This window comes from Ambystoma mexicanum, chromosome 6q (genome assembly GCF_040938575.1).
Source record: "Ambystoma mexicanum isolate Mex_15411 chromosome 6q, UKY_AmexF1_1, whole genome shotgun sequence".
Classification (NCBI taxonomy): domain Eukaryota; kingdom Metazoa; phylum Chordata; class Amphibia; order Caudata; family Ambystomatidae; genus Ambystoma; species Ambystoma mexicanum.
In genome coordinates, this window is record NC_090937.1 from 1,381,150,997 (window position 1) to 1,381,172,434 (window position 21,438).

General features: G+C 47.2%; 1 protein-coding gene across 1 annotated transcript in view; it reads left to right on the forward strand.

The window, feature by feature from the left end:
* Nucleotides 1-21,438, forward strand: part of TRMT44 (tRNA methyltransferase 44 homolog) — a 317,825-nt gene that overhangs the window by 256,423 nt on the left and 39,964 nt on the right. Inside the window, exon 9 of the mRNA XM_069632028.1 lies at nt 18,221-18,653. Within this exon, the coding sequence (XP_069488129.1) occupies nt 18,221-18,653 (433 nt within the window). The remainder of the gene's footprint in view (nt 1-18,220; nt 18,654-21,438) is intronic.

Sequence of the window (21,438 nt, forward strand, 5' to 3'; positions counted from 1 at the left end):
GAGCTAAGAGGATTTATCCTCCCATCCAGCCCCTGAGTGGGATCTGAATGTGGTTTTGACCAGGCTCATGGGAGCTCTCTTTGAGCCTATACATAAAGCAAGTCTAAAAGATCTGACTTATAAGACAGCCTTCCTAGTGGCTATTACTTCTATCAGAAGGGTTAGCGAACTACACGCTCTTTCTGTTTTGGACCACTTTGTTGTAGTCCACAAAGATAAGGTAGTTCTGCGCACGCATCCCAGGTTTGCGCCGAAATGTATTTCAGAGTTCTATGTGAACCAGTCAATCGAACTACCCACGTTCTTCCAGAAACCTACTAACATGGCCGAAAGAAGCCTTCACACACTAGACGTGCGCAGGGCAGTCATGTTTTACATGGAAAGAACTAAACCACTGAGGAAGACTAAACAATTCTTTGTTTCAGTGGCAGCTGGTAGAGAAGAGGATCCTGTCTCTAAATCAGCAATCTCAAGGTGGATTGTCAAATGCATCACACTATGTTACACTCTTGCAAAGAGAGAACTGCCCTTCAAGCCTTGAGCACACTCTACTGGAGGCACTGGGGCATCCATAGCATTCATTGCAAATGTTCCCCTAGAGTCCATTTGCAAAGGGGCAACCTGGAGTTCTGTACACACCTTTACAAAACACTATTGCCTAGACACTCATTCTAGGTCTGATTCTCAGATGGGACAAGCAGTACTAAGACATCTTTTCTCTACTGTTCCTTCTCACAACCCACCTCCAACTTCGGGTACTGCTCGCTAGTCTATGCACAGCATGTGATTCTTAGCAGATTAACAAGCATCAGAAGACATGCATTACTTACCGTAAAAGCATTTCTGATGATTGTATCTGCTTAGATTTACATGCGCCCTCCCTGCCTCACCGCTCGGGGTGGAAGGAACATAGACCTCTTACTACTTCTCTCTAAGGTCCCCACTCCCCCTTGATGTCCATTGCCGTTTTCACATTTGCAATACAATTTTGGGTTAACATTATAAACCAGTACCGAACATTAACTTTCTTCATGCGTTTTAACAGTTGTAGCTTGTTTATGGTCCTGAAGTACGTTGGTGTCTTGGTTGTTTCCGTTATTGGTGTGGCTACAAGGGCAATTGGGTTCATCACTCTCTATTTGGTGTGTGACATCTGCTTATTCCCGGTTCGCCTCTTCATGGGGGCATGTCGTCAGACGGGAGGAACATGTCTCTTACTATTGCCTTCCATACCTCAAATTTGGTATTGATGTCTCCCTCTCCCCTGGCAGCCCCCATGCCCCATGCTTCTGTCTCTGCAGCTGTCCATCGTTCCATTTCCCTCTTCCATCTCGCATATTGTGGGCCTCTTTTCGATTTCCATGACATTGCTATCTCTCTTTTTGCCAGTATACATGCTATGTCCATTACTCGCACTATATGCTTGATCTTGCTTAGTCTGGGGTACGTGCCTAGGAGGCATTCTTTCGGGGTCCAGGCATACCTTTTGATTCCGCCTTTCTTGCATGTCTGTTCTATGTTGTCCAGAGTGTACTCGTTTTCTCACATCCCCAGAACATGTGTATTAGGTCTGCTTCGTCACAGGTGCACCATGGGCATTGCGCTTCTGTTTGCCTCCTGAAGTTTGCTACTTTTTTGAGGCTCATGTACGTTCTATACAGGACATTTGTTTGAATTAGTCTGAATCTGGTGTTCCTGGACACTTCTTTCAGGTGTTTCAGTGCTCTTTCCCACTCATTGTGAGTGATGCTTTCGCCAGTGTCCATTTCATTTTTAGTGTGGTGCTGCGGGGGTTGGGCCTGTCATTTATTTGAGCATAGTGCCTTGACACTGGCCTCCACCTGTCACTCAAATTGTACATTTCCGTCACTAGGGGGTTTGTTGTTGGCTCTGCTGGCCATTCTCCCCATTTTCTTTTGGCCTCATGTTTGAGCTTCTGGTACCATAAGAATTGTCCCGTTGGGAGCTCCTCTTTCTCATACAGCGATTCCAATTCCCTGAATTCTCCCTCCTCCTATATGTCCCCCCAGGTGTATATGCCCATTCTTTCCCACTGTCTAATGGTGTTGAGGTTACATGTTTTCCCATAATCGCCCTCTTAGTATTGTATCAAATGCTGCAGAGAAGTCTATGAATGCTGAGTAGACTTTAGAATTTCTTCTCTCCCAAGTATATTCAATTGAAGATGTAAATAACAGAAGATTATACGCTGTATTGGAATGTTTGATGAACCCCATTTGATTAGGAGGGAGGATCTTGTATCCAATCATTCAGTTCAATTAGTAGAATTAGTCAGTATTTCTGATGGCACATCTATCATTGCCAGCATACGATAGTTTGCTGGAAGGTTCATCTGCCCTTTTTTATGGACAGGCAATATTTGGCTTTCACTCCGAGTAGGTGGTATGATGCCAGAACTGCTGATGTGTGTATATAGCAGATGGAGTCCTTCAGCCCATATTTCAGTATTTTGCTTGATTACAGCATTAGAGATGCCATCCGGGCCGGAGGCTCTAGATTTATTTAGTGCCTATGCAGGATATGGCCTCCTTTGTGAGTGGCCTCTAGGGTTTGGGCCATAATGCCTATATTAGCAAGATGTTGCTCTAACTCAATGGCATCTGTCTTTCGTGTCCCCATTCCACTGGTTCAAATCTCCTAAGAGTATAGTAGATGAGTTTGGGTGGTTCAAAGGGTTTAGCAGTTGACCCAAATCCTCACTGAACGATGGTCGCAGGGGAGTCGACAGATTAAAATGAAGTTCAAACAGTTGTTGTTAGTGGGGGTCATTTTAGCGTGTATAACTTCGCCTCCGGCACATTCAGTTTAGGACTCAAAATTACAATGTTTTCTTTGCTAATGAATTCTACTCCACCCCCCCTTTCCTTCTAACCGGTTCTTGCAAAGTATCTTATAACCAGGAAGAGTGACCAAGCCTATACTCGGCCCACTACTTTCCTGCAGCCAAGTCTCTGTGAGACACACAATGTCAACACTGTTGTCAAGGATGTAGTTGTGTATCTCAAGAGCGTGCTTAGGCAGTGACCGGGTAATTAACAGAGATAATTTCACCATGCCGGACTGGGGCCTTGTATATTTGTCATGAGGCATCGTATGATTTGACCTACAATCTATGTTTATTGATCTAGTGTCCGCATGCAAGGAAGTGGAAGGAAGAAGAATGGCCAAAACCTCTTTACGTTTCTTGGGCGCTGCAAGTGGCAGTATAATTTTGGGTTGTCGTCCCATGTTAGAGGACTGAGACTTGTATAGGAGAAAAGAAGCTTTTAATCCTTACCCGGAAAATCTTTGTAGTAGTCCGTACACCGCGGACCAGCCCAAATGCGCCGGCACTAACGCGTCGACAACAAAAGAAAAGCACTGCGCTTGCAGGGAAATGTAGTTTTACCAAAGAATTACACGCAAACTCATCAATGCCAATATAGGATGTTAGGCCCATTGCAGTAATTAGTAAGTGGGCAGAAAATCAAACTTAGGTGATTTCCCGAGTGGTATATTTTCACCAATAAGCCATATTTGAGAGTATTTGAGGGCTAATTAAAAGACACTCTTGGCTAAGGAATTTTGTTTTTGGATTGGAAAACTCGGTTGACACTGCTTAACATGTCAGTAGAAGATAGCATCTTATTCAGTAAAGCATCAGACGATGTTCTAGAAATTGCAAAAAGAAAGCGCGAAAAACTGAAAACATTAGGCTAAAATAAAAGTATACCTTAGCAAAGAGGTTCCTTTCACAACCTCCAATGTTTTCGTGGTCCCAGCTACCCAAGATAATCAGGGCAGTCTGGCTACACCCCCGTTGCAGGGTCCAATAGGTTTACCAACCAAGGCCTACAGTCAACATCACAGTCCTCCTTTCCTAGACAATTCAGAAGGATGCGCAGCAGGGGTAGCGGCCAAGCCACTAGAGGTTGGGCCACACCCGCAAAACAATGACTATCTGTTCCAGGTCCCCTCCCATGGCATCCCGGTAGAGAGTTGCATAACCTAATTTGCCCACATATGGGAGGGGATCACATTAGACAAGTAGGCATTGTCAACAGTCAAGAACGGATATTACGTGGCATTTCTAGAGCAACCAAACGATCGTCCGGTAACACACATAAAAATACTGTTGGAAAATCAACAGATTCTACAAGCTTAAGTAGAAATACAACTGGAAAAGGGAGCCATAGAACTCGTCCAAGCATCAGAGGTAAACAAGGATTTTTATTGGGTGTACTTACTTGTTCCAAAGAAAGACGACTCAAAATGCCTGGTGCTCAACCTAAGACCAGCAAACACTTAATTCAAACCACATAAACTCTGTATCCCAAGTAGGGAGACTTCATGGCCACACTAGCAGGCCGATTCATGTAATTCCTCTCAAAAGTGACGCACGCGGCTGGCGCACAGCGTGCCCGTGCGAATATCTGCGCCAGCCGCGTGCGATAAAATCAATTTCCGCGCACAGCGTATTCATGGATTCTAACCTCCAAAAGCAGACGTGGCGCAGCGACCCTGCAGCAGCGCCAGTTACACCCCCAAGAACGCCCTCGCGCAAGGAAAAGCCATCAAGATCGCAAAACCATTGCAATGGGCTGCGCCAACCCTGTACCAGTTTACCGGACTGGCAAACGGCAAACGCAAAGCGGGGAACGTGTATTACGGGTGTCGGGAACACGCGTGCGCGAGAAGTTTCACACGCGATCTGGCCTGGGGCAGCGTGTGCGTGTATTTCAGGGGTGCGCGAGAAGTATTACACGCAAATGGCCTGGGTTCGTGTATTTCAGGGGTGCGCGAGAAGTATTACACGCGAATGGCCTGGGTGCGTGTATTTCAGGGGTGCACGAGAAGTTCCACACGCGAATAGCCTGGGCGCGTGTATTTCAGGGGTGCGTGAGAAGTTCCACACGCGATTGGCCTGGGTGCGTGTATTTCAGGGGCTCGCGGGTGGTTTCACACGCGATCGGGCCTGGGGGAGCGTGTGCGTGTATTTCAGAGGTGCGCGAGAAGTTCCACACGCGATTGGCCTGGGCGCGTGTATTTCAGGGGCTCGCGGGTGGTTTCACACGCGATCGGGCCTGGGGGAGCGTGTGCGTGTATTTCAGAGGTGCGCGAGAATTTCCACGCGCGATTTCAGCAGGGTACGTGTATTTCAGGGGTGCGCGAGAATTTTCACACGCGATTTCAGCAGGGTACGTGTATTTCAGGGGTGCCGGGGAGTCCTACATGTGATTTGGCAGTGTGGGTCCTCCCAGGTGTCCCCTGTACACCCTCCACGGCCCCTGCAGGCAGCCCACACCACAGGGGACTACCCAGCATCCCTGGTCATGTCCCGCAGGCAGCCCACCCAACATGGGCATGCGCCCCAGCAAAGGCACATGTCTCCTTGCACTACTGATCACCAACTCATGTCCCCTTGCACCCCCACCCCCAGCATTGCGGGGCACCTGCCAGCAGGCCCCCACTCATGTCCCACTCATGTCCCCCTGCACCCCCACCCCCCAGCATTGCGGGGCACCTGCCAGCAGGCCCCCTCACATGTCCCACTCATGTCCCCCTGCACCCCCACCCCCCAGCATTGCGGGGCACCTGCCAGCAGGCCCCCACTCATGTCCCACTCATGCCCCCTGCACCCCCACCCCCCAGCATTGCGGGGCACCTGCCAGCAGGCCCCCACTCATGTCCCCCTGCACCCCCACCCCCCAGCATTGCGGGGCACCTGCCAGCAGGCCCCCACACATGTCCCCCAGCCAACATGTCATCACAATCTAGATCCCTGGCCCTTATGGGCAGCCTCCAAATGCAAAACACCCACTCGAGTACTGCATCCACCCACTTAGAAATGGCAATGACATGATAGAACCCCAATAGCCAGTTTGGAAATGAACACATGGCCCTCACATACACCCAATGGGTGTCAGTGAATCTCAAAACCCATATCAGGATATGCATGATACCAATGAGATGATACTACACATTGAAGTTTGATGAAAAAAATGTATTAAAAACAGCATAAATGGAATAGAAAATAAACAAATGACAATGGGAATCAAAAACCAAAAGCAGCATGTCCGTAAAATAATGAAAAACGACAAATCATAATCCAAAGGAAAGGTGTCCAAAGTCACAGTTCAAGAAAGTAAATCCAAGGTCAAAACAAAACCGAAAACCATTGCTCCATGGGTAAATCAAAAAAAAAAAAATCCAAAAGTCAACTATATACAGATAAACAAACCAGGGTCCATGATCCCAACTGAAGAAATGAAACCTACATAAAAATACTACCTAATAAAATAAAACTATATACAAAAATGTGGCCCATTGTCCAAAAGGCCCAAAATAAATAAAAAAGCAAAGGAAACCTAACACTAACTACATAACTATTTACAAGGGCAGCAGGCTAGTCCGACGGCTCACTGGTTGTTGTCATGGGCCAGGGCATCATCGAACTCCTGTTCAATGGCTTGGAGGCGGGCATGTTCCCTGGCCCAGAGGTCCCGCAGGGATAATGCAGTGTCCAGCTCCAACTCCCTGCGAAGACTCTCGAGGCACTCAGCACGCCTCAGCGCCCTCCGCATGGAGTCCTCCGCCCTGACCATTGTGAGCGGTTCCTCCTCTGCCCGCTGCCGCTCCGCACCTATCTGCTGGCACAACTGCTCCCACACGGAAGCCACTCCCATTCCAGGGTTCTCCTGCCCTCCGGCCGATGCCTGCACCCCTGATGTTGATGGCCCCGAGCCATGATGCCTCCCACGTTGAGCCTGCTGCTGCCTCCGACGCAACTGCCTGTGCCAGCACGACGGCATCCAGGCTGATGGAAACCACCGACGCCGTCGTGCACGTGCCCTGCCCGATGATGCCGTCACATCCTCCATCTGCTGGGGTCCAGTTGCTGGTGTGTCCACCCCTGCTGGACCTCCGACTCCCGACTGTGGCAGGGATGGGATCTCCACCGAGGTGGCTGCATTGGTCGGGGCAGGTCCACAGGGGGGGGCCCTGGTGGCATCTGGGCCGGAAGACGGCATGGAGTACGACTGGCACATAGCCTCCACAAAGGAGGAAAGGGTCGCCAGAGTGCCCGACACATGTACGAGACCCCCGACCATGACCGCTCCCAACTGGGCCACGTTGGCACGGTGCTCCTTGTGATGACGTGCGTGCTCCCCCCGGGAAGCACGCACCTCATCACGAATGACAGCTGTGCGCAACGCGACACCAATCAGGACCTTCTCCATACGGCCAGGGGTCCCCTCGTCCGCAGGTGGAGGGGAGTCAGATGACATGGACATCCCCCCTACCTGCGGACGGGCCTGGGATGGGGCATCCCTGCTGGTGCATGGTGGTGCAGTCACAGTGTCAGGGACAGTGACATGCACAGGCACCTCCACGGCGACCTCTGCTGCCTCCTGCCCCTGGACTGCACCACTTGCACCAGCAGGGATGCCCCCACCAGGCCCCATGTGCGGCTCAGTAGCGGCCTCCTCCTCCTCTGTGGAAACCACCAACCTGGATGGCTCCACACCGTCTTCCGCCGTTGCAAGCCCCTGTGGGGGCTCACCCACCCCTTCCGCTGCAGCCGTGGGGGCATCCCCGCCGCTTAGCTCCACAGCGCCGTCTCCGCCCTCTTCTTCACTTTGCGCTGTGTAGAGGGAGACATAGAACACTAGCATCAGGGTACTGTACAATGGTCCCCTAGACAGGCAGCAATAGCAGATGAGTGGCACTGTCAAAGATCACTTCCATCATGTCCCTACACAACACATGGGTCAGTGCAGGCAAAACACATGCAGTAACAGGCATGGCGCATGCTATGGACATAAGCAAACATGTCCAAGGGACTCTTGAAGCATACAATGTTGTTTTTGGACTCACATGCATCATGGGTCATGCCTATCACATGCACACACTTCAACGTACTTTCATCCATCTGGACTCGTACACCCCAGACACAGTGGATGCAAGGATAACTAGGCTGCATCAGTGAATCTGAACATTGTCACAGACATGTGTCATGCATCCGTGGCATGCACAAGTCACAGACACGCAGGTCAGAAACACAGACATGGACACCATACATATACATGGCATCAGCACCCATCCCTCACCCACACCCATGTCCAGGAACAGAGACTGGCATGCTCTCATGTGTCCATTCCGCATAGGGCTCCCCATGTTACGTTTCAACACATACACCAACCGTGTGCTTAACACATTACTGGTCTCACATGCATGACCATGATGTCCCTGCACACACACACGCGTACATGGCCTATGTCACACATACAGGCAAGTATCAGACAACCAGCACGCTGCAACATGCCCTGTCTCACACAGCAATGCTTGGCTACTTACCACTCGTCTCCAGACGGGTCTGCCTCTCAAGGATCTGGGCATGGAGCGCTGGGCGTACGCGTTCCAGGACCCTCAGCTGGATGGTACTCATGCTGCCCCGGCCCCCCTCCACGAGGCGCCGGGCCTTTATGAGGGTCCTGGACCTGAAGTCCTCCCAGCGCTTCTTGACTTGCTTGATGCTGCGGGTTGCCACCCCCTCCGCGTTGATGGCAACCACAAAGTTGTCCCAGATCCTGTCCCGTCCTTCCTTGTCGGCGCGTGGTGATCCGAAGAGGGCATCATAATGCCCCAGGACAAGCTCCACCAGGACACCAACTTCCTTCTGACTGAAGCTAGTGGCCCTCTGCCCCTCTGGCTGGGGCTCGCCAGTGGTCTCAGATGGTGTTTGCCCCGACATGGCGACCCCCGAGGCAGGCGTGGGTGGGCAACTGGGTCCTGGGGCTGGGCTGTGGAGCGATGGTATCCCAGTCGGGAGTGTTCTGTTCCAGCAGGGGTGGACACAGCAACTGGACCCCTGCAGATGGCTGATGTGCAGGCACCAAATGGCAGGGCACAGTGGCGGCAGGCAGGAAGCAGCAGATGGCTCGTGGGAGGCTGCTCGGGGTTCTGGGGGGCAGTAATTCGGCCTTTTGGGCAGGAGCGTGGTCTTCCGTGTGCTTACGTGTGGCCAGCTTGATACGGAGTGATTTGGCACGTGAAAATTCTGCACGTCAGCGTATGAATCGAGGAAAGGCCCTTAGCGCGTAAGCACGCATACGCGATTCCATTGGACGAAAGGCCCTTAGCGCGTATGCGACGTATCACGCACGGGCGTTGCTTTTCGTGGGGTGCGGTGCGTGTGTCTTGCAGGCGTTGGGGTTCACACGCTATTACTTCACAGCGGGTGGGTGTTGGCTACGCGTTCTTCTACACGCAAGGCAGACGGTGAGTGGTACCCTGCTCCCCCAGGCCCGATCGTGTGTAAAACCACCCGCGAGCCCCTGAAATACACGTACCCCGCTCCCCCAGGTCCGATCGCGTGTGAAAACGCCCGCGAGCCCCTGAAATACACGTACCCCGCTCCACCAGGCCCGATCGCGTGTAAAAACACCCGCAAGCCCCTGAAATACACGTACCCCGCTCCCCCAGGCCCGATCGCGTGTGAAAACACCCACGAGCCCCTGAAATACACGCGCCCAGGCCAATCGCGTGTGGAACTTCTCACGCACCTCTGAAATACACGCGCCCAGGCCAATCGCGTGTGGAACTTCACGCGCACCCCTGAAATACACGCACACGCTCCCCCAGGCCAGATCGCGTGTAAAACTTCGCGCGCACCCCTGAAATACCCGCACGCAGCCCAATCTCGTGTGAAACTTCCCACGCACCTCTGATATACATGCACACGCTCCCCCAGGCCAGATCGCGTGTGGAACTTCTCGCGCACCTCTGAAATACACACGCTCAGGCCAATCGCGTGTGAAACTTCCCACGCACCTCTGATATACACGCACACGCTCCCCCAGGCCAGATCGCGTGTGGAACTTCTCGCGCACCCCTGAAATACACGCGCACAGGCCAATCGCGTGTCAAACTTCTCGCGCACCTCTGGAATACACGCACCCAGGCCAATTGCGTGTGGAACTTCTTGCGCACCCCTGAAATACATGCGCACAGGCCAATCGCGTGTGAAACTTCTTGCGCACCTCTGGAATACACGCACCCACGCCAATCGCATGTGGAACTTCTCGCGCACCTCTGGAATACACGCACACGCTCCCCCAGGCCTGATCGCGTGTGAAACTTCTCGCGCACCACTGTAATACACGCACACGCTCCCCCAGGCCCGATCGCATGTGGGCCTTTTCGCGCGTGCAGGACTTTGGCGCACATTTTTTTCCTGCGCAGTGACGCTACCGCCTGCTTTCCTGTGGCGGACATGTATGGGCCTGTGCGCGTATTTGTCCGTGCGCTGTTTTTCCCTATTCGATTCCATGAATACGTGTTGTAGGCGAGCATGTGGGCGTTCTGCGCACTTGCCTCCTGTAATTCCCCCGTGATGCCCACATTTTCACAAGTTGTTCCCCATTCTGTGTGTGACGCCCCATGTTACGCCTACTTTTGTTATGTGCGCCGTGCTATGTGAGAATTCGCTGTGGCCTTATCGCACGGCGTTCAATGACCTGTGCGCCAGCGTGCGCCGCGCACTTTTTCAGCGCACATCCCACATTTTGCGCGTGCACGGACTTCCATGAATTGATGTGCGATGTTTTCTGTGCGATAATCGCACTTGCACTGCGATAATCGCACTTGCACTGCGATTTTCGCTATTTCACTGCGAATCGCACGTTTTGGCATGCGTGCGCCGTTTTTTCGGCACACGTTGATTCCATGAATCGGCCTGTAGATATGAAAGATACTTTCATATTTCAGTGCAAAATAGGTCATTCACATTACCAATTCTCAGTAGCCCCTTGTGTATTCACAAAGGTGCTAGCAGTTGTAGCAGCGCACCTACGCAGTGGGAGGATCCCAGTGTAGCTTTATCTGAACGACTGGCTAGGAACACGGTAAACACCTAGTGTTTGTCAAAACAATATGCAGAAAACAATCAATCATCTGCATGAAATGGATTTTTCAATCCACGTAAAGAAATCAAATCTAGTTCCAACCCAGTAAAAACAGTTCCTGGGAGCAGTCGTTTTCACTGAAGACACCTTAGCCTTTCCCTCAAAACAAGAGGGTCCAAAGCCTACTATAACAATTCCCTTGTTATAAAGCCTGTCGCCAGATAAGTCAGAAAGGTAATGCACCTACTCAGCATGATGGCATCATGCATCTTCATTGTTTCACATGCAATGCTACATACGCGTCCAGTGCAACAATGCTTTGCGAAACAATGGTCACAAGCAAAAGTGTATTGGGACGATCTACTGGAGGTTTCGCAAGCGGTTGGCCTAATTCACAGAAACGCTTTAAATGGCAAAACCCCATTGAAAAAGGCTCTGCGAATCAGGGCCATAGTTGGAGAAAAGACATTTAGGGAGAAAATGTTTGTCAACCCGCCAACATACCTCAAAATCACAACAGACGCATCACTCTCAGGTTGGGGAACCCACTATTTCCACCATGCAGCGCAAGGAACGTGGTCTCAACAACTTTCAAAGAAACACATCAATGTTCATACATGGATGACACAAATGTATGTACGGCTTAAGAGTCGATCGGAAACCATTACCCGGCTGCTGGTCTGTGTGACAAAGATAAAAAAATCTTAATGCTAGAGAACAAGCTCCATCGCTATCCTTCTAAAACTGAAGTCATTGTATTTGACCCAAATAAACGATTGTCAGACTTTCATTTGGGCACTTACTGTCCAACCCTCTTTGATGATCTGACCACTTTTATACTAAGGACAAAAACCTCGGCTGTATTTGACAGTCCACCCTAAGCTGTATCTCACATGTTAGTGATGCGACCAAAGCCATTTCCTACCACCTCAAACTACTGACACCCCTGATGCCTCTCATTGCAGAATGAAACGTCCCATGGTTGTAGGGACCTTGGTTAATTCTAGACTGAATTATTGCAACACCCTTCTGTTGGGCATTCAACCTAGTCAGGTCAATGCCATCAGGCCGCCCAAAACTGGACTCATCTACAGCCTCCCCATATCTACTTCAGTTTCCTTCTATCACAGGAACCTTCATTGGTTGGCCGTCTAGCAGAGGATTATATTTAAGACCCTCTGTTTGATTTTCAAATGTATTCATGGTGCTGCCTCTAGCTAGCTGGTTTCCAAAATCTCTCTGCATCAACGAGAGCGCCTGCTACGATTCAATGGACAAAATTATTTAAATATTCCCCTCTCCTGTTTTGTGCATCACAGTGATAGATGTTTCTCAATCAACGGCTCCCATATATGGTTCCTTGGCCTTATTTCTGAAGAAATTGAAAACGTACCTGTTTCAATAACTGTAGAATATACATAGCTCCTATCTCTCTCTCGTCTTGATGCAACATCTGCGCCTAGATGACGTTTCTGGTTGGTTCCGCACGGATTTGCGCATTACAAATTTCAAAATCACCCCACTCTTGAACAGAGTAATCCACAAACTGCACCAAGACATTTTGACAATGATTAGTTGCTCTAATGTGGACACGTCAAACATGTTATTCCCACCTCCTCAAGATAGTTTGCCCACCCCTGAAACTAACGGCACATACAACATCTCACAGAATTTGGGGTTAATTCTACATCCTCAGACAACCAACTTAGTAGCTTGTCTCCTGAAGTCATAGAGTTCGGAAATCTTAATTTACCAGCTAGCTGCATGGAAATGTTAAAATAAGCGCGTAAGCCTAACACTAGACACTGCTTCTTTAAAACATGGAAAGGATTTATAGTATGGTGCAGAAAGTGAAATGTCAACGCAATTGAGTTTTCACCATTACATATAGTAGAGAAAAACACTGGAGGGTTCCTACCAGAACAAGGAATTCAATATCAATTAAACTATGACACCAGATCTATTAAAATTATTTATTTGTATGGGATGGTATAAGTCATTTAGTTACACTAGTCATGTCTTGAGATTTTCTTTTAAATATGTTTTATACCAACACCATTGTTATTTCTTTCACTTCCATTATTAAACGTGGTCCCATTGCTTTGAATATATTCATATATCAAAATGTAAGACCAGGCACTAAACACAGAGGTGATACAAGACACAGACTGAATTGACAGACAATTGCATCTACACTGAGTTACAAATGAACAAACTAAACAAAGTAAAAATCGCAATTTAATTGCGAAATTACCAGGGTGGATGCAGAACACTGCCTTTCAGCAGTACAAATAAATTGCCGCCTTCTTTAGGACCGGGCATGCTGTTAGAGTGAAAAATAACAGTCATTAACCACTATGCTACCACCTGATAACAATAGATGCTATTTAAAAGTAACTACTGCATTCGCTTATCAATTTCGTTGCAATCCAACAGAACCTGATATCCAGTAAATGTAATAGTCTAATAACTCTACCCAGAAACTATATTTTTTTCTCCTTTGAAGCAGAGATTCTAGAAAAGGGTTTTTAAAGCACACAAAAAGGGCATTAGTCCCTATTCTTTTATTCTGGAGTGCAAATAAAAATGAAAGTCAATATTGATAAATCAAGAAAAATGTATTGTGACGTGTACTATATCGAAGAAAACACTACCATGTATGGCTAAAGCTCACTCTACATGTAGTACAGGTGCAACTCTAGCATTCATTGCAAACATAACTCTAGAGGCTTTCTGAAAAGTAGCCCCCTCGAGTTCAGTGCATACTTCCACAGAGCATTACTGTTTAGACACACTCCCTGTTAGGGAGAATTCTCAGAAATGTGCTAATTCCCTCTACCTTAGAGACACCCAGCAACTTTGCTGGATTTTGAGGACTTGTTTGTTTTTAACCTGGATAGAGTGAGACCCTTTTACCCACTCTCTCATGTTTTTTAATGTGATTTGTTTGAACTGTGTGTTTCTTTTGGGTATGGAGCCTGACAAACTCCATAGACATCATCTTTTCCATTGTGTCACACAGCACCTTCAGTGCAGTGACACGGGAATCTTTCAGATTTCCCAAAGGTTTAAATACCTTTTCTTGGATAAACTACTGTTTCCAAGAGCAGTAAAGTGAAACTGTCTTTACTTACATTTGTAACTGTCTAGACCCAGGACACACTATCTCACAATAGGGTGCTGGAGGGGTTACCTAGAATCCTCTTTGTCTAGCTTCTCATGTAACATTTTTTTATGTTACCCTTTCCTCACTGAATGGCTGGTGGCAGTGGTTTCGTTTTAACTACTGTGGTGTGCATTTACAGCGGGCTGCGTTCGCAGCTGCAGTAAAGCACCCAACAGTGCTATTTTTGTCAAAATTGTTTGTCTTCTTTTTTTGCCATTCCTTTGTGGAGAGGTCCTTCTTGAGATTTTCTCTGCGCGCTAAACCAGGTTGGGTCTGATTGTTCGCTTTGCCTTTGGCGGGATTCACGAGTGTAGCCCACCTCTGGCTCCAGGGTGTCTGGGGTAGGCAGGTAATGAGGGAGGTGCCCGGAACGCCCTGTGCTTGGTCTCCTAGGAGACCCAAATGCACTCTGTGGTGATTGGCCAGCTGACTGTTCAGCAAGCACAGCCACCCTGCTGTGTGACTGACAGCTAGGCTAGAATGAATGGGAGAGAACTGTATAAAAGGTGCGTCTTTGGCTTGCAAGGCAGAGTCGACTACTGGATAAAGGAACCAAAGAAGAACTTGAAGAGGACTCCTGCTTCAACTTCTGGACTGTTGGTTTGCCTGGTGAAGCCCTGCTGCTGTGCTGAAATTCCAAATTCGTATTGACAGAGAAGCCCCTGCAAGGACGACTTCTCTCTTTGAATTGGTGGGACCAATCAACTCCAAAATAAGCACCTGGACATCCATCTCGGAGCTGGTTGAATTCCCACAGAGTTGCTGCTGCAAACCGTATAGCTAGGGAAAAGAACACCAGATTGTGTGTGTTGGTTTTAAGCTGGCCTAAAGTTCCAGGAAGATTGTCCGTGCTCCCAGGAAGCAGGACTGACTGAGCCTGAGCCCCCTCAACAGAGTGCGGGACCCCAGAAGCAAGGAAAGACCATCTCGACAGCCAGGAACCGCAGTGTTGCTATTTGTGGTAGACGCAAGGAGCTGAAACACTAAACAGCCACTGATTTGAAGATTGTCGGTTGCAAGCAGTGACTGTCCCATTGCAGTGCAGGAGTCCCCAGAAGTCTTCCCTCTTGTCCCCACGACTGAGGCCCAGGAACAGTGAGATCTGCAGACCAGCACAGGAACCGAAGTCATCTGCTGCACTTTTTCTTCAATACAAAGGTACTGTAAAGTTTGAGAGAACTTACCTCTCACTGTAGAATTGCTTGCATCTTCTACCACTTACACGTCTAATCAGCTTGTGGTCCTACATTTGATTCTTCTTTTCTTCAAAGACTTCTAAAACATTGTGCAAATACTTTTTTACTTACCTACCAGAAGTGCTGCATCCTATATAAGACTTTTGGCCATTGACTTTGGCTTAGCCTATTGTACTGAATGACTCTTCTTGGGGGGATTCAAAAGTTTGTGCCTGCTTAAGAACATTTGTGGTCTCTTGTTGTTCTAATAACCTTTTACCAACTTCTAAAAGTATTCTAAATGCCAACAATAAGATATTAATGTCCCCAGCACCCTAACTATTGAAGTTAGCTGTGGGTGTAGGTTGTGTCTGTGGGCCATCCCAAAAGGGTATTTACTGATTTAGAAACTAAGAGTCTAGTATTGAAGTTTATTTGTGTGTTACTTTTATATTGCTTCCTTCTGAAGATGGCTTATTGTAACTGACTGATAAATAAATTAATAATTGTTTATGCAAGAAACCTTGGGTGTAAGAGTTTATTTGCATACTTGTAACTGTAAATCTCTGTGTAACTCCACTACAGCTCGCATTGACCCCTCTTGAGATAAGCCTGGCTGCTCAACACGCTACCAAAACTGTGTATACCAAAGGTTGGGTTTCCTATGCCTGTAGTCAGAGTTGTTTGTAGTTTTCCCAGAGGGTACTACATACACACTTTGCCTAACACTCCCAGGTGGGACAGGCGGTGCTAAAGCATTTATTTGCCTCTGTTCCTTCAATCAAGCCACCACCTTCATCTGATACTGCTTGCTATCCTATATAAAGCATGTGATTCTAAGCAGATCTGCAAGCCTCAGAAGACAAACATTACATACCTGTAATCCTCTTTCTGATGCTTCTATCTGCTTAGATTCACGTGCCCCCAGCAATCCTCCATTCTTTGGTAGTATTCCATTACTGTTATATGCCTGCCCTTCTCAGTATCGAAACCAATCCCTTCGAAAAACTGTTGGACATCATCCCTCCTGCTACCTAGTATGAAAGGGAATTGTTGGGAAGGAGATGATCCTAACCCCTTCTCCCCCATAGCAATCACAGTAAATAAACTATGTGTGGGCCAAGGGGGAGACGCCCCTAACCCCCATGGCACTCATCCGCACAAGATAACATAACCAATTGCACGAATGACATAGTGTATGTTCCGACAACGAGACACCATTTTGTATTAGGCCAGATGCTATCTTTTTACTAGGCCCAAAAACTATCCTTTTGTTAAATCACAGATCTACCATCCCCAGCACCTCTCACAAAGGGTCCAGGCCATTGCCACCCCATACGCGCTCTGCGCAAGCCTTGTTCTGACTGAGGTCCAGCCATTTACTAGTGCAAATGTTTAGTATATTTTCTGAAGAATGTGCTCTCCGCAGAGCGTGAGACCGAAACAGGGCCCAACTCAAGTGCCCATCCATCTCCACTAAACTGCCCATGCCCTCTCAACCCCCACCCCACCAGGCCAGAGTCTATCAGCCCGACCCCCCCAATCCCTTTCATGCTGATTCATATCTGACCCCCTCGCCTTGACCAACCCAGAACACCCACCACAGACCTAGTCCCGTGCAGCCGTATATTCTTTCAAAAGTAACACACGTCTGCTCTTACCATGAGGCACCAGTGAAGGTAGACAGTAGATCAGACCTCCAGAGGGGCGCACTTGGGAGCGGGGACCATGGTATCAATGAAGACCTGAATGTAGAGGTCGGCACACCACTATATTATCCCATCTTTTCTAAAGTACCCCCATTCATGCAATGATTTAGTGTTTGACATTATTCTGGAAATGTCTCTTCCTGTTGTTTAGCTTAGATTAGTTAGCTATGTATCACGTTTGCCCTGACCTTCTCTGCGGAGATGAGCCCAGCTGACCCACGCGCACCAAGATCGACTGGGAGACGACGGCCAATTGGCGCTTGGCATCCCTTGTGGAGCAGGCGCCTCCATAGGTGCACCACCAACCAGCAACCTGATGCAAATATCTTTTATAATGTGCTGCCCGTTTAATTTTTGGCAGAGCGCTCTCGGGCAGCAGAGTTCTTTGCTTGCATATAACCATATATGAACTTTCCTTGCAACTTATCTCCTGGTCTCATTCCCCAATGGGGTTTATCTTATTTTGCATTATTATGAGGGCACATGTATGATTGGGTGCCTTCAGAATCTAGAATGGAATATACACAATGTATTGTTGAGTTAATGCAAGCTATTAAAATGCTTATGCTTGTATTGTAGTTAGAGATGTTATCCAGTACGCGCCTTTTACAGCTTCTTTTGAAAACCCACACCATGATCCAGGACAATCCACCTACAACAGTTTCCATGGTCCCTGCTATGTGGAACCAAGGCAAAAGTATGCGCCCGCTCTGCTGCTTAATTGCCAATCTACCTGAGTAGGAACTCTGTTTTAGGGTAGGACATCTTAATAAAGTGCTCCTGCCAAATACCTGAAGCACATAAAACAAAAGCTAGTCCATACAACAAAAAAGTGTGATGTGTCGATTACAAGGGCTGCACAATGTTTTGTCGATCACTCATAAGTGAATTTTGTTTGTTTTTTGGAAACGTCTCTTGAAATTGAACTTGCAGATAAAAATACTGAACGTGTTTATGCTGAGAAGGTTATTAAAACGAGGCCATTCAGTGGAATGAAGTAACTGGCTCCATTCAATTCTACTGGTTTCTTGAGCCAATAAAAAGGTGTAGATTTTGTTAGAGATATAATGCACAATATTAATTTTGTTTTTATATTTTGGTTCCCTCTACACCCGCTCGATTCCGAGAAATGTGTAGAATACTTGTGCTTTTGGTGTTCTGTGAAGGGATAAGAAATTATGCTAACTTCCAACATTAAAATGATGCAAAATGCATGAAGCGTTTAAGTTGCCTTAATTAAAAAGTTTAATTTTATCTATACAGGTGTGCCTTATTGGAAAGTCCAGGACATATCAGCCACATGATGAAGCTTTGATTGACCAGCAGAGAATGCAATATATACAGAAGCAGCAGCCTAACCTTAAACTGGCCAAAGAAGACACCTCTAGTTGCAGCATAACCGACAATACACTGATATCGAACCATTGCAACAAGCATGACGTTATTAGCGGCGATGGGGCTGAAAATATACACGTTCTATGTACAGAGGATAATAAAAGAAACACTGAAAGCATGTCCTGGGTGTGTGGATTCTTGCCCAGAGAGAAATTTGAACAAGTCAGAAACTGTGCATCGCTTCCTCGGGATTTTATAGACCAGGTTGTGCTGCAAGTGGCCAACTTACTATTGAGTGAATCCAATCAAGACCATGGTGAATGCATGGGTGAAGAACACGGAAAAGCCTGGAATTCTGGAAGTAAGCCTACCCTTTGTTCTGCTCAAACTGTCCAGGAAATATTATTTTCTTTATTTAGCTTTTCATAATATGTGATATTTTCTTGTTTATTTGTTCTTTTACAGCAGGAGATACGGGTGGCATGACTTAAAGAGAAATGGCCATATAAACAAGCCGTCCCCTTTCATGCTGGTCATCCAGTAGAAGTTTGATTCTATTTTCTGAGGTCTGTGGCGGGTCAGAAGTGGGATACAGACTCAGATTTTCCATTTGAGTGGTTATTCTTTATTCAGGAAAAAAGGGAAAACGCCTAGCTTTCCCTAATCTATGGGGTTTACCTACCTTATTGGGGTGCTTGTCATTCGTTGGTGAGTCCAAAAGGAAGATATGTACTCTCTCCAAACTAATCGGACCTGACCCTATCACTACCAAAAACAACTAAGGCACAGGAGAATGACTCCCTTCTCCTGTGGACTGATTTCTCAGTAAGTTCATTTCAGTAAAGTAGTTGTATATCGTTCTTGGTGACTACTTTTACTAAATCATTTAATTCAGATATTGGACTCTTCAATTGCTCACTGGTGCCGTTGGAACGCTGGTTCTCTCGCTTTTGTTTATCATTTACTCTTGTAACATTTGTTGATTTTATTCAGTTTTTTCATTGGGACCACTCTGCTCTCTTCTTCTTAATCCAGTTTGCGACTTTCTCTTTATTTACTCTTTAATCCTCATTTTGACTAGGTCTAATAAGATTGTTCCAATGATGTTTCTCCCTCTTATCGTGAGTTTCTATCTCTCGGTCTTGTCTGTGACAAGTAGGAAGATTCTAATAATAACTCTAACTTCTCCGAGGCAATTCCAACTCTTGATATTAACTGGGACGGGTATGAGAGTAATGATTCTCACTCTGCTCCACTACTCAGTCGTTACTGGGATGAGTACAAGTGTTCCAATAATGATTCTCACTTTTCTTAACCACTCTGTCATTACTGAGATGCGTATTCCAGTAATAATACTACCTTTTCTTTGGTATGTTCGATATTTGGTTCTCACTGGGATGAGTACAAGCATCCCCTTCGTTATTCTCGGCTTCCTTTTTGGGTCTCCCGCTTTCCCCGTTACCTTTATCGCCAACGGTAGTGTCATTGGACCTGTGTTCAGGATGGGGTCTTCCTTCGTGATTGTCAGGTTAGCTTCTCTGCTCTGTTTCTTATTTGATAACACGCTCGTGGTGCTCTCGGATAGGTTGTCCCAGCTTGTTACTTGGATTCCCAAGTACACTGACTTTCGTCATGCCACCACCTCTTACTCGACTGTTATTAGGACTCAGCAGTCCTTCGGCTTCTGTTTCTCCTTCAGTTTGCCACAGGTTCCGATTCACACCCCAGCTTCCTTCTGAGCTCGGAAGCTGTGTCTCTCTCTCTCCTTTAGCTTTGCTCGTACAGCTGATTTGAAACTCATGGGCCTCTCTCTCTCTCCCAGGTCTCATGCTTTTAGTTTTATGATGCTGTCGTGGGATTTCCCCTGCGCAACATCAAAGTCCTTCTTCTCTTTTCTGCTTGAAATGTGTATTACTCCAGTGCTTTTTCTTTTCTTCATCTCAGTACCATTGAAGTATTGCTTTCCTGGCTTATTGAAAGGTTCTACATCACAATAACAAATATCCATTTGGACTTCATATTTTCTTCCAGCTGATGGATTATAGGTAAGTGGGTTAGGGAGTTTCTCCTCGGAACAGGAGTCCCCCCTCACCTCCACAAGGGGTGAGTTACTCCTGTGGATCCCACTTGCCTCTACCCCTAGGAAGTGTATTGGCTAGCCGGCTCACCTCTCTAGCTTCACAGGGAAAGACTCCCCCCCCATAGGGAGAAGCGACTGAATCCCATGATTTGTTACAAGTGCCAGCAGGGCCGTGCTTGGTGCTGAACTTTGTGCAACCACTGGTTCTCTACTGCTTGATTGTAACCAGAGAGTGCCATCAAAGAGTGACACCTGTTGTCATTTAAGTATTGCTCCATTGTTCGTGTCCCCACAGACTTGGTTGACAGAATTGAAAAATACTCAACACTTTTAAAGCACAACTGCTTGCAAAAACTATGAATGTCTACCATCTACAGGGTAAATAATGACCTTCTCAGCCTGCCTAGGGTTTCTAGGTTAAACTGCAAGATAAACGTTTCACTAATTAATATAGTTAACCAGTCACACAAAATACAGGTTTTGAAATCTTTAATTGGATTAAATGGAAGTATTATGCAGAAAATACATCACTGCATATGTTCTCCTGAAAACACATTGTAGATCACTGTCCTATTACCTCTTATGTGTGGTACAAATATCGACCGCATTTCGGGCCTGCATAGTTACCCAGTGGCACTAGAATGTGGACGTCTACATCGCCTACAGTTAAATAGTACACAGGCAAAGCCTTCATAGGGCCACCGTAATGCCCTATTCTTCGCTGTTTCTTCCGTCCATTTAAGAGGATCAAACTACACCTATTTCAAGGATCTACTTTTTAATTCAAATGCTTCCTTTACAAAGCTAATGCACAAAATGTCCAGTTGGTGTGGTCATCTAAAACGAGATGATGTTCAGAGCAGCCAACAAGCTTTGCATCCCTACAATGATGGTGATCATGAAGAACGCATTGGCCTGATTTGAGACCTTGTAGTAACGTACAGAAACTAAGCCACTGACACTGGTGTCGTTATTCCTTGGTATCAGAAGTTGAATGGGAAGCCTTCCTAATGCCCACCTACGTGTTAGCTACTAAATCAAGGCAAGACCAGAAATCGAGAGCACA